This window comes from Amblyomma americanum, chromosome 2 (assembly GCF_052857255.1).
Source record: "Amblyomma americanum isolate KBUSLIRL-KWMA chromosome 2, ASM5285725v1, whole genome shotgun sequence".
In the NCBI taxonomy this organism is placed as follows: domain Eukaryota; kingdom Metazoa; phylum Arthropoda; class Arachnida; order Ixodida; family Ixodidae; genus Amblyomma; species Amblyomma americanum.
The window spans coordinates 110,154,475-110,167,862 of NC_135498.1; the positions used below are offsets into that span (position 1 = coordinate 110,154,475).

At 44.6% G+C, this 13,388-nt stretch overlaps 1 protein-coding gene across 1 annotated transcript in view; it reads left to right on the forward strand.

The window, feature by feature from the left end:
• Positions 1-13,388, forward strand: part of LOC144119988 (uncharacterized) — a 161,699-nt gene that overhangs the window by 124,085 nt on the left and 24,226 nt on the right. Inside the window, exon 16 of the mRNA XM_077652477.1 lies at positions 9,563-9,623. Coding sequence (XP_077508603.1) covers positions 9,563-9,623 — 61 coding nt within the window. The remainder of the gene's footprint in view (positions 1-9,562; positions 9,624-13,388) is intronic.

Here is a 13,388-nt window from a genome sequence, read left to right on the forward strand (position 1 = left end):
CTATTAACACCACGTCTGCCGTGATCGTGGCGTAGAAAATGTAAAGTTTGTTTTGAAGAGCGAACTGACGCCGCTCGCTGTGTCTCAATTTGTTGCATCTAGTGCACGAGGTTTGACTGGGGCATGGACACAGTGGCCTGCAAGGGTCCTCATAAGTCGTTTAATATGCACAAGGGATGCGCAAATTTATGGACAAGGTTATCAAAATTTTGGACAACCTCGACACCTCAACTGTGCAGTCAGGGAAGGAATGTATGAGGCAGTGAAGGAGGGCTGTGAAAAAAGTGGCGTAATGGAGGGCAGCGGAGTTCTGCAGCTCGCAGATTTAAGTTAAAAACTGCACTTACAGCAATTAGCGCGCGACTGCTTGTAACGTTTCGCCTACTTCGAAACGCGGTTGCTGCGGCAAGGATTGAACCCACATCCTCGTGCCGTTGGCGCTGCCTGATTGAGATGACGCGATGGGCATTGTATGGTGCGCAGTATGAGCCGCTGTGATGAAACTTCGAATGGAAACAAAGCGAATGTAGGGATATATATGGAGCCCTTCCACTAAGCCTCTAAGAGACAAAATAGGCCACACTCCACAACTCGACTCACTGAGCATCACATAAAAATCTGTCTCTTTGTATTATCCGTATGATTAGTATAAGTGGCTGTTAGCAGCTTTCGCTTCTTAGCTACAGCTATGTATTTGGGTAAGCGACTTCCGTAAAATCTTTGGCTGAGAAATTCCGCTACAGGCGGCTATGATAAATGAAAAGTACTGCCTTGAATTTAATAAATATCAGAGTGATAGAGCTAGTCTTGCATTTTTTTTTTGTCCAATCGCACTCCTTCAGCATATTATGGTTACTTTGGGAAGACGAAACTACTTAGTGATGACGCTTTTTGTCGGTCTTGTCGCTTGAAAAGTCAATTCATTACGAAAGCTGTTTTTGGCACATTAACAAAATTGACAAAACCGTGCACTTCGTCTCAGTGTCTCAAGGAGAGAGAGTGCGCCATTGTTCGCGTCTTGGACCTACCGGGATAACGACTTCGGCAGATGGCGTAGATACCAACAAATAATCTCGAGATTGATTTCTTGTTTACATTCTACATTATGCAGATTGTTCACGCGCCAACTCACGTTAATAACAAAACGAGTTCACTTTTAAACCTAATCTTCGCTGGCGACCACGTAAGCATAACAGGTTGAAACACTTCAAGGAATATCATACGAGGAAAGATTACTGTATAAGTAGTTTATGCCTAACCTTAGTCGTCCAAATTGCCTGCTATCCCTGACTACTACTCTGGCTTAAATTTGGTAAATGGCCGATATAATAACGCGAAGCTGAGTGCAGTAAAACTTCGCCGAGGCGGTTTTGGTGAAGTCCTGATATCATCTCTGGTGGACGAACTCAAACATGTACGTTCAATAAAAACTTTTAGTCAGTCTTCGCTGTTAATGCCGATATTAGGCAGGCTCCGCTACATCAGTATGGCCGCAAGAATTTGAGGCGGTAGTGCTAATCTGGCTCTAAAGTCTTAATGAGAAGATAGTAGCCGACCCAATGATATACTTGACAGTTTTATTAAAGTTATGTTGAGTGTGGTAAACACCTTTTTTTCCTATACCAGAAGTCAACCCGCGAATGCCGAATTCTCTCTGAATGAAAAATCTCGAAATTAATCCCTGTGCATATTTCAGGTGACACACTGAATAATTATAGGTAACGTCTCACTCATGGGTATGTAAGAACAATCAGGAACATATTATCGTTATATTTCTAACTCACCACGTAGGAGGCTAGTAAACTAATGCACCCATGCATTCATTGGCTGAGAAACTGGCAATCTACTATAACACAACTAAATTCAAACAAGAAATGGCGCAAAGTATTAACAATATGTCTCAGTTTGATATTTCCTTGATTTTCCCTAAGCATTTGTTCGAGTATTGTAGAGGACATTGATCTACAAACTGAAGCATATAATTGCTGATAGTCTCGTCACCCAAAGGATAAGCAGTTGTTCAACTTACCCTTACAAAATTGGTCACCTCGATGAACACGTCTCCGACATTTTCCGTATTATCTGTAGTCGCTCTGAAGGATATGTGCTTGCACCTGTTATTTTTTCTTTTTAATAATAATATAGCAAACAGACGTACGAGAGATACCATTTGCACGCAACTGTATGCTCTACCAAGATTATAAACGTTAGTTTGAGTCAGGTACAAAAGAAAATTCATTATTCAGTTCATCTAACGTTTTGATAACACTGTGCTGCGAACTGCAACAGAATACGGATATCTGGGTATCCTTATCACATTGGATCTGAACTGGACAATCGACGTTAAGTACGTAGAAAAAAATGTCAGGGACAAGCTCTTCTTCCGCAAACGTGTCTTGAACAACCCGTCTCTTATAGTAAAGCTTATGGCATTTGCCATTTTTCTAGCCGATCGAAACCCTATTCCTTGAAATCCATATAATTCTGCAAAATTCACATAAGCATAACTCCGCGTCAAAAGAAGCCAATCAAAAATAACCAGTCACTAACACCATTTATTTATTTATTTATTTATTTATTTATTTATTTATTTATTTATTTATTTATTTATTTATTTATTTATTTCAGTACCCTCAGGGCCCGAGGGCATTACAGAGGGGAGTGGGGTACAATAGACAAAATAACAAAAGAACAGCAGTCACAAGTAACACAAAAATGTGAACAAAAATATGGCTCGCGCAAATCAGTAGGTTACAGCAAATACAATCAAACAAATTAACAGTCATTTAACACGAAATTATCAGCAAAGAATAAAAGCAAGCATAAAAGTAAGCATACCACGCAAACAAACATACTACGCAGACCAGGTCTGTTTGAACTACCACATAAGCTGAAAAGAATAAACGGCAGGGCGCAAGAATTACATGTACTATGTTACAATCGAGTTAGTTAAAGCCGATTTAAACAAAGAATGGTCCCTTATTTCGACGACCGATCGGGGAAGGTGATTCCATTGTGCCGATGTGCTGGGGATGAATGAGTTGTAAAAGTGGTTTGTTTGGCATGAATGAATACCAACTTTATGACGATGATCGATCCGAGCTGAAACGTAGCAAGGTGGCGTTATAAATTTTCTCTTCAGGATGGGGTTATCGTAGTAAATCTTATGGAATAGACAAAGGCGGGATATATTTCTACGTTGCGACAGTAGTGGGAGTGATAAGCTTGATTTCATGGCACTGACACTAGAGTTACGGTGATAATTCGAGTGAATGAAACGGGCCGCACGGTTCTGTATAGATTCGAATTGGTATATTAGTGTCTATTGATAGGGGTCCCAGATAGATGCAGCGTATTCTAGTTTACTACGAACCAACGACTTGTAGAGAAGCAGTTTTACGGAGCTAGAAGAAAGATTAAAGTTACGGCGTATGTAGCCCAGCATGCGGTTAGCGTTATTGCTTACATAGTCTATGTGTACTTTCCAAGAAAGATTATGGGAAATGAAGACACCTAAATATTTGTGAAAAGGCACAGACTCAAGGCTGCAATTATTAAGACGATATGAAGGCAATGTGGTGTTACGACGAGAAACCCGCATGTACTTGCACTTTTTTATGTTTTGTTCCATGTTCCATTTGTTAGTCAATATACGATTGAAGAAGAGCTATATCAGAGCCACTGTTAATTTTGCGGTATATGACGCAGTCATCAGCAAAAAGATTTATTGTTGAACATAGATTGTCAGGTAAGTCATTGATATATATAAGAAAAAGCAGAGGCCCTAGAACAGAGCCTTGTGGTACTCCAGATCCAACTGGAGAAGTGAAGGAAGAAGCATTATTAGCGGTGACAAATTGTGAACAATTAGTGAGAAACGAATGCAGCCACCTAAGAACGTTAGGGTCGAGGTTAAGTTTACTAAGTTTAAAAAAAAGCAGTTGATGAGAGACCTCGTCAAACGCCTTTGAGAAATCGAGGAATATGCAGTCGACAACGCAACCACTGTCGAGGAATGAGTTTAGATCATGTGTGAAGGTTAAAAGCTGTGTTTCGCAAGAAAACCACTTCCGAAATCCATGTTGACTGTCCGTAAAAAGGCATTAGAATCAAAGAACGATGCAAGGTGAGAGTAAATAACATGCTCCATGATTTTACACGGAATGCTGGTAAGTGAGATGGGTCGAAAATTATGCGGGGAATTTTGATCACCAGATTTATGCAAAGGAATCACCTTCCCAACCTCCCAGTCATCAGGTATACATGCTGTTTCAAGAGATTGCTGAAATAGGTTAGAGAGTATTATTGCGCTGTATACTTTTGTTTTAATCAAGAACTTAGAACTAATGTTATCAACACCACATGATGAAAAAACCTTTTGTTTTCGACTATTTTTTTCCGCTCCAGCAGGATCAAAGACAATAGAATCCATCGGTAAAAGTCAGCACTGTTATATGCAGGGGTTACCGAACACTGATTTTTGGAAAAAGCTGGAGCGAATACACTGTTTAGAACATTTGCACATTCATTAGGATGAATTAGTTGGTCACTGGAGTCTTTAAGGCTGATCGATGAATTGTCTTTTTTGTTAACTACGCTCCAAAATTGCCTAGGGTTATTTATCAAAAGGGAAGGTAATCTGTCCTTGAAAAACAAATCTTTGGCATCCTTCAGTGCACTTTTATAATCAAGGGCCGCGGCCAGATAAGCAGTCCAACGTTCTTGGGAACCGGTTACTTTTGCAGAGCGGAACATGCGTTTTTTTCTTATTACAGAGCCATTTTAAAGATTTAGTGAACCATGGTGATTTACAGTTAGAGGTGATGACTAAGCGTGGAACATATTTTTCAGTGAGCGCAGCAACTTTTTCTTTAAACAGGCCCCAGTTAGCGTTCACGCAGCGATCATGAAAGCTTAGCAAGTAATGGTCTAGAAAAACAGACAGTTCAAGGTTAATAGCATCAAAATCAGCATATTTGTAATCATGGATATATTTACTGTGGGTACGTTGATGGGGAACTGCTGGTTCCTACTGGTTTTGCGCTACAACACTTTTTACCTTTTTTTACGCAAGCAGTGCGCGTTTGGTTGGTTGGATGGATGGAAAGAACTTATTACACGCAAAAAAAACAGAAATCTTCCACGGTGGAATCCTACTCGTGCAGAAGTCCTCAGGCTTGAGCTTCGCACAAATCTCGATCCCCATGCCATTTCAGGCCGGCGAGCTAAGCGGTCCGTAAAGCAGCCTCGAAGGAAGAATGAGGGGGTTGGGGAGAGGCCACTGCCTGTGGGGAAGGACGTTTCCACAGGTAGGGAAAAAGTGTGGATTTGGGCACGCCACAGGTGTTACAATGAGGGGAGAAGCTGGGGTGAAAGCTTGAGAGACGGGAATGTGAAATAAAGCAGTCAGTCTGTAATTGTCGCCATGTTGCGCTTGATAAGGGCCACAAGGCACTGTGGGGTGGTGGCAATCGTGTGCGCCTGAGTTTGTAGATTGTGGTGATTTGATATGTGTAAAGGACCGATGTGGCCTCTTGCGCGTGGCTGGGAGCCTAATCGTCCGTGGTCCGGGAGGAGAGCTCTCTAAGTAGCGCAAGAAAGCGCTGATTACAGGGGATCGAGGCATGCTCTGGGATCCACGACAGAGAAACCGCTTGGTTGTTCGGTCAAGAGGGGTGGCTGTGTCAAGAATATGCCGTGTCTGCCGGCGTCGCCGCGTCCTTTAGGTAGTGGCGGTATGCGGCCTGGGAATCTAAAAATTTCGGTTATGTTTTTGTCAGTGGTGGAGTGGGCCAGCGCAAGCGCTATGACGGCTCCTTCCGCCTCTGCAGGTGAATTAGTTCGGATAGTGGCGGCGGCCCGCACTGTGCCGTCTTCATAGGCTGTGATTGCCGTGTACAAGTCTACTAAACAATTTTTGCCGCGCCGATATAAAAGAGATCGGAGTGGTTGCTGTATGTTTTGGTGTAATAGCTCGCTCGAGCCTGCCGCCTACCCTGATGGAGGCTAGCGCTCATATTGCGCGGTAGGGGCTTCTGGCATATGTGATGCTGCGTACGCAGAGAAATCATGTAAGGTGTAGCACTTGTTGCGGTGGGAATGGGTAGATTGAGACGCAGTTCTCATAGTAGGCATTGTCCTGGATCTGTGCGACACAGGCGGACGATTTGGTTCGATCCTCTATTAATTCGAACACGGTATTGCAGGCATCAGTAGCCAGGAGACGTTTCTTGCTAACTGTCCGTGGAAGATGGAGGGCAGTGGTGACAGCCGTGCTGTTATATTGTGTGCCTGTCGTGTTTGGCGCTGAGTGAGTATGTGGTATAGGAGGTTGTATGTAATGCGGCTAAAGAATATAGCATCGGTCACACTGAGGGTATCGCGTTCAGACAACCCATGATTACGTGCTGCCACGCGCCTGATTAGTGCGGCGACCTTTGTCTTTGCAAGAGCTGAAAGTTGGCGGTTGCATCGAGTGTGTGGTATATCAGAAGGCCGAGAAACTTCACCTGAGACACAAAGTGCAATGGATTCCTCTATATGCGCAGTTCAATGGGGCGGGGTGGTCACTGAGGTGGCGTTTCAGCTGTAAGAGTTCCGTTTAGTTGGGGAGCAACGGAGGCCTGTCTTTGCTAAATGAGTGGCGGTGACGTCTATGGCAGATTGCAGGATATCCTTGGCAATTCTAAGGGATCTGGCCGTTGTCCACAGGGTTATATCGTCGGCTTATATGGCTTTGTGAGACCCTGGGATAGCAGCAAGGGCCTTTGCCGGTGGCGCTAGGGCAAATTTAAAAAGTAACGATGATAGGACCTCCCCTTGTGGGGCTGCTTGGTTACGCAGGGGGAAAGGTTGGGAGGCGATATCCCCAAGGTGCAGTTCTGCCGTGCGTCTCTGAAGGAAGGCCCGAACATATTGCCTTATGCAGGGCCGCAGCCCGTAGTGGCTAATGTCACCAGAATATGGTCATGGCTTATTGTGTCGAAAGCCTCATGAATATCCAGGGCCAGTATGGCTCGCGTACCGGCTGTACGGCGCTTAGTGTAAAAGAGGGACTCTGAAAGCGTGAAGCACGTCTTGCGCCGAGATTCCTGTACGGAAGCCAAATTGAACGTTGGAGATGAAGCTTCTTGTCGCTAGGAACGGTTGCAGGCGACTGAGAATGACATGCTCGAAGAGCTTACCGACAGAACTCGTTAAGGAGATGGGGCAGAAATTTTCAAGGGTGAGAGGTTTGTGCTGTTTAGGTATAAATCGCATGCTCGCATGAGTCCAGTCTTATGGCAGCGACCTAGCGTGTTTATTAAACAGCTCCGAGAGTTCCCGGAGGGAGACTTCTTCCAGATTGAGTAGTGCCTTGTACGTTAAGCCGTCCGGCCTCGGTGCCTTAGAGCGGCGGATACTAAAGAATGCTCAGCAAACTTTATATAAGGTGACGTCGGATTCAAATTCCGGGTTAGGTGGAGGTAGACTGAAAAGAAGTGAGTATATAGGTGTCTCGTAGTTGGCCAATTACGTAGGTGCTCTTTTGGTGCTCTAGTCATGTTAGACGTTGTGTATTTACTCGTGTATGCGATTTAGTGGCTTTTTAATCTAAGAGAACGCGTAGGGGGGCCCACGTGCGTTTAGTGCTGAATGTACAAAAGGTTGCCCAGTTTGCGCGGGCTATCGTGTTCGCGCGTTCTTCTCCCTCACGAGTGAGAGCGGCTATGCGGAGTCTCAATTTACGATTGTGTCGCTGGTGATACTCCAGCGCTTGAGAAGTCCCTGTCGGAACTCCAATTGATGAGCCAGATGCGGATAAACCTGCGGTGCCGGAGGGGTGTTTTAATGCATTTGCTGATCGCCTGGATGGCCTCCACCGCACTGTCTGTCCAGTCGGTGACAATACGGGGTTCGGTAGAATCAGCTGCCAAGTATGAGTGCAATTTATCCCACTTAAGGGCAAACTCGAGTAACCAGCCTATAGTTGTACCTACTTTCAAGTCTCACCCAAACTTCACCCAACGTCCTGATGTAGTACCGCATAGGCAGATGCGGAAGACTCCAAACCACAAGTTGCGTTTTCAGAGCGTTAGCTCTACTGGTCGCGTTTCGAGTCTCCGAGTCTCCGAGCTGATTCCGTGCATAGAATCCAAGGTGCCGGCCTCTATAGCAACAACATTGTATCCACGTAGTTGCCCTGATATCCAACCGAGGTGCTTGCATAATGGAATAAATGAAAAACAGGTGGCAGCGAGATGCCGGAGGGCCACAACTCTAAACGACACTGCTGCTTCTACTGCTATTTCTGTCAGGAAGAATGGAAAAGAAAGTGCACGTGCCTGCCCACTGGCTCAAGCTGAGCCACGTGCTGAGCCACAGCTGAGCCACATGCTGAAAGTAGGAGAGTCGAAAGATAGGAAAGGAAAGATAAGGAAAGACGCGCGCGCGCTAATATGTCCCGGGCTGATGCCGGAGGCATTGCATTACCGGGCCGACCCGTGCCAGCGGCCATAAAGCACTTAGCCATATTTCGAAAAATAAATTTATTATCTGATTGCAAAAAAAATATTTACATATGTACATAAGCCAAGGTTACCGGATACATTGACATTCACCAGTTGACATGACGCTAAGCATGTAAGGCGAGCCAATTAAAGAGGTATCATAAGCATCTTTGAGCAACTAACAGGAATTGCTTGTTAGCGATTTACGACGGGATAGCAGACCTATTAACAGAAGAGTGAAGCAGCAATAATCTGACACGGAGAAAAAAGACGTTAGCGCCAGTTTGGTCTAAAGTCCTGAACAAGACGATCGTTGTTAACAGAAATAAATGGACACGACCACTGCCGGAGGAACTCTTCCTCTCCCAAGAAAAATAGTTCCTCTGAGAAGAAACTGATCAGCTCCCCTCGAAGACGGCCAGGTATTGGCCACACAGTGTGGCGTCGTGAGCTACCAGCTACCGCGGTGCATCGATTGCGCCATAAATTAAAAGGCCCGCATAAATTAACAGGCGAGCAAAACGGCCGCTGGGGTAGCGGCCGCGGGAGAAAAAGCTCGAGATGCCCTGCCCACGGAATCTCGCATGAAACGCGCGTAAAAAGACGTGCTACCACTCAAGGTGACTGTAGCGTGGCGATTAGATTCCGGAAGCGGGCAATTCGGAGAGGTACAGCGTTTCGTGCTTCATAAACTTACTATTTAAGTTACACCCTAGCTCGCGGCAGTGATTCGAACCGGTCTCTTATGTACCCCCAATTACACTTATTTACGAGTCTTCATGTGTACCTTCGTCTCAACCATTTTCTGCAGAGTGTTCGGGGTGGCGACACATGATTTCGCGTTTTGTGCAGCATAAGCCTACTAGTTTCTTCGCGGTAAGGATTCAAGCGGGCGACCTACGTTAGGTGTGTTAACGCTCGATATTCGATTGCTGCCTCAGCGTCGGCTCATTCCTTTCCCGCAGGAACTGCCTACGATGTCCTACCGCCCTTTTGTACAATTCGGATGTTGTGTTGAGTTGTATGCTATGCCGCCAACTTGTTAATTTGAAGCAATTCTCATTTCCTTTCAGACATACCATACGGATTCACGTTCCCACCGAACTACCACCCCTTCGTGAGAGGAATCTCATTGTGAGTTGCCCATTTTCTTAGTGTTGCCTTTCAAGAGTGCATTAGGCTTAATTAAAAGTGGTAAATGCTTTCCAGATTAATATGGGACTTGAGGTGTACCTCAATGATGAAGGCCTTCGCATCTAAAACGGCGCGCCTACTCAGGACGCCATGCAGATACATGTTAAGGGATAGGCACACCGCAAGGGAGAACATTAGGGTAAATAATACGCGCCTTGTCTACTGTTCAGTATGAGCCATGGGCAGGCACCCAGAGACTTAATTCTTCGACGGTTTGAAGGGGGCTTTAATGAGCGCACCCTAAACCAAGGGGCAGTCTAGAACGTCCCAGCGCGTGTCCCTTGGCGCACACTCCCAGCTGTCTTCCCCTTCTTCGCTGGCTGGGTAGCGAAGACGAGGAAAAAGATTCAACGCTACAAACACAGAGAATATCCTACACCGAAGGCTGTTACAGGTTTTTCCGCTTTTTGCATTCCACAATAGTGCGACCACCCACTACACGTGCGTCTCACTGATATTGTCTTTAGGTGGGGTGTGCATTCAACCGCTATAACTTGCCGTACGCAACCTGAGGTTCTAGTTGCGTGCAGTCTTTATATTCATTGCAGGGACGCGCTGTAGTAGGAAGCCGCCTAATTCATAGAAGAGCTACTCAGGCTTTGCAAGCGATAGGGATGTTCTTCCCAGTCCCGCTGTTTGACAAAGTTTTCAAGTATGTGAGAACACATGTAGTTGGCCGAATGAAAATGAAACTTAGTGCAGTCACTCAGTTTCCCGTAGACGAAATTGGCCATGATAGAAGGGATGAAACAGGAAGGAAAAGAAAGAAGTGTGATTGCGCACGGGAGAGAGGGATTTTTACAGCCATCTGGGACGTCTGTCATACTAAGTATTATTGGGAGCCGATAGGAGCGTCGGCTCTGCGCTGCGGTTTAGCCTTTACGCTGTTTCTCCCATGCCCTAACCAAAGCCATATTGAATGCGCGTCTGTGTAGGAAAAGAAGCAATAAATAGTGAAGCTGATTGCCTTGATCTTACTGTCAGCGGAGGCGTGAAAAGGGCAGAGATTTTAAAATGTGTCGATATTTACAATGGCTCTCGCTGAATTTTGGTTCTTATGCTGGAAGTGTAAAGTAAAATAAAAATGTTCCCTTAAACGAAGCGTATACTTCGATGTATATTATATTAAGCTGTCAAGTTCCTCATGCTTTCGCAACAATATATATATATATATATATATATATATATATATATATATATATATATATATATATATATATATATATATATATATAATGCCAATGCAAGATAACCGATGGTCGTTAATGGTAACGGACTGGATTCCAAGAAAAGGCGAGCGTAGAAGGGCACGGCAGAAAGTTTATGTGGGTGAATGAGACTAGGAAGCTTGCGGAAATAAGGTGACCGCAGCTGTGAAGGGGCTAGGTTAATGGGAGATATATGGGAGAGATTATTACCCTGAAATGGGCGCAGTGAGGCTGAAGATCTCGATGATAACAAGAAAGGCAGTGATACTGCGGTGCTCCGACGGTGCGTACACCTTAGAACCCTGGTCGTATCGAAGACACTGGCTTCTATGGCGTGTATTCTCCACTGGCTCTACACGCTGGGCAGCAGCTATGTTTATCCGACATTCGTCTAGCAGCATTCATTCAAGCACACACGAAGTGTACATCCAATGTTGGGGGCGTTTATCGATGCTAAGCTTCTTTTATTTAAAGACCTGCCACATTTCTTGGTTTTTCATGTCCGGCTGGAGTGCACTCATTGCCTTGAGAGCAGATATCTCTTTTTTTGGATCGTGCATCTTCAATTGCCTTAGGGGAGGAAAACTTTTACAGCATTTGGAAATAGTTCTCGTGGGCAGCCGCCGTTCTTCCTAACTGCTCGTGTAGGTGTTTGTTTTGTTTGCATGGTCCGGGAGTCATTTAATATCTCCTGTTTGGAGATGAGCGGCCGGATCTAATGCACTCGGTTTGTTATGCATCCGAAATCGCAGTATCTTTGAGGATTCTAAAGCAGGAATATCATCACTAGCCACACACAGGCGTGGTACTATTATTCGCAGATAAATACGGCAATACATACACACCCCGAAACTTGTAGCCCTACAACTGCTGCAGCCAGTCGCACACTGTTGCAAACACGCATTACAGTAAGGTTCAAGTGGAATGCAAGTAAACAGTGTCAAAACGAGGAAATACGGTAGCTTGTGAAACTTAGCCCACAACCTAATATTCTAAAAGACACACCTAGCTTTCGAAGTCGGCCCACAGCAGAAAATGGATTAATGTGCAGGAGCGGCTTTGCTTATTGTAACCCATTATGGCAATCCTGTGGAAGGTGTTTGAACATTCTAGGACTAAGATTTTGAAGCTTGGCATTTTGGATGACGTCGCGACCTTATCGAGGAACCTGGAAATTTCGTTACGGGGAAACCGGATGGCTTTTGCTAGACAACCTAAATACTGTTGCATTTAAAGGGTAAGGTTTATTAACCCAAGCGCCAAATGGGCTATGATGGAAACCCTATCGGAGCGTTGCAATGCTTATTGCGATTTCCCCTCTATCCTTTTGGCTGCACTGACCTCGCAGCGCACACGCCTATTTTAAGATTTCGCTGCAATCAAATACGACCGGCGCTGTAGAGCTTTCTGTACACAATTTGCTTTCCTCGATGAATCGGAGTCATACAGTACACCTAATAACTTCGTATGTCAAGGTTCATTCAAAATTTTCTGACCTCCTCTATGTGATAAGCAAAATGCCGACACGGTAATTGGAGGAAAGACATTTTCATAGTTGAAATCTGACAGATTACATGAATGGCTATGGCAAGTCAACCACAACCCTTGTGTTTCCGGCCGTCCGCAAAGGGCGTTGGTTTTTTTGGTTAACATTCTATCACGTTATTTTGATAAAGACGCATTTCGAACGGCTATCTGCGTTGCAGTAAGTGCGCATTTTTTTTTTAAATTCAGACAATGAAAACTATAGGCCACGGTTGTGACATTAGCCTTGTGGCATTGAAATCATTGCTGCCATATCTGCGTCCGGCGTGAGCTGGACGCAACACTAAAATACCCTGGTGTAATATAACGTACCAGTGAACATTGGAACGTACACGCGACAAAAAATCTTATCTCGGTTACCTCCAGTAAGGCGAATTTCAACGATAGTGGTCAGTACTGCGAATGAAATTTAAAAAAAAAATGTGTGTTAAATGCGGAGATCGGACGCCAATTACGGGATTTAAATTTGTTTCGCAATTTTCGCCATACATAAATCAATAAACCTAAACCCACCAAAACGAAGATCAGTTTTAAAGGACAGAGTAATAAGATTGCAAAATGGTACCGCCGGAAAACGTCGCATAAAATCAAGGCGGAAGTCATGCTGACATGATGGTAGGAATTTAGTAAGAGGGACGAAACATGAATGAAAAAGTTAAGAACACGACATTTTCTTCTATTAGCGTTCCATCTCTGCGGCTGACAAATTAAAAGGGCGCTTTGCTTAGGCCCTAATCTGATTGAATGATTTTTTGTGTGTAAGAAAAAGGAGCGAAGTAAGGTCAAAAGGCACTAGTCTGAAGAGAAGGCCTTGCGACTTCGTATGCAAGGGCGATCCTAAGAAAGTTTGTTTCAGTACGCCACAGATGAAGTCTAGCTTTATTATTACCTCACTTCGAAAGATCGCTTCGTCGCAATCATCATGGTAACTGAATGCCATGCGCACAGACGC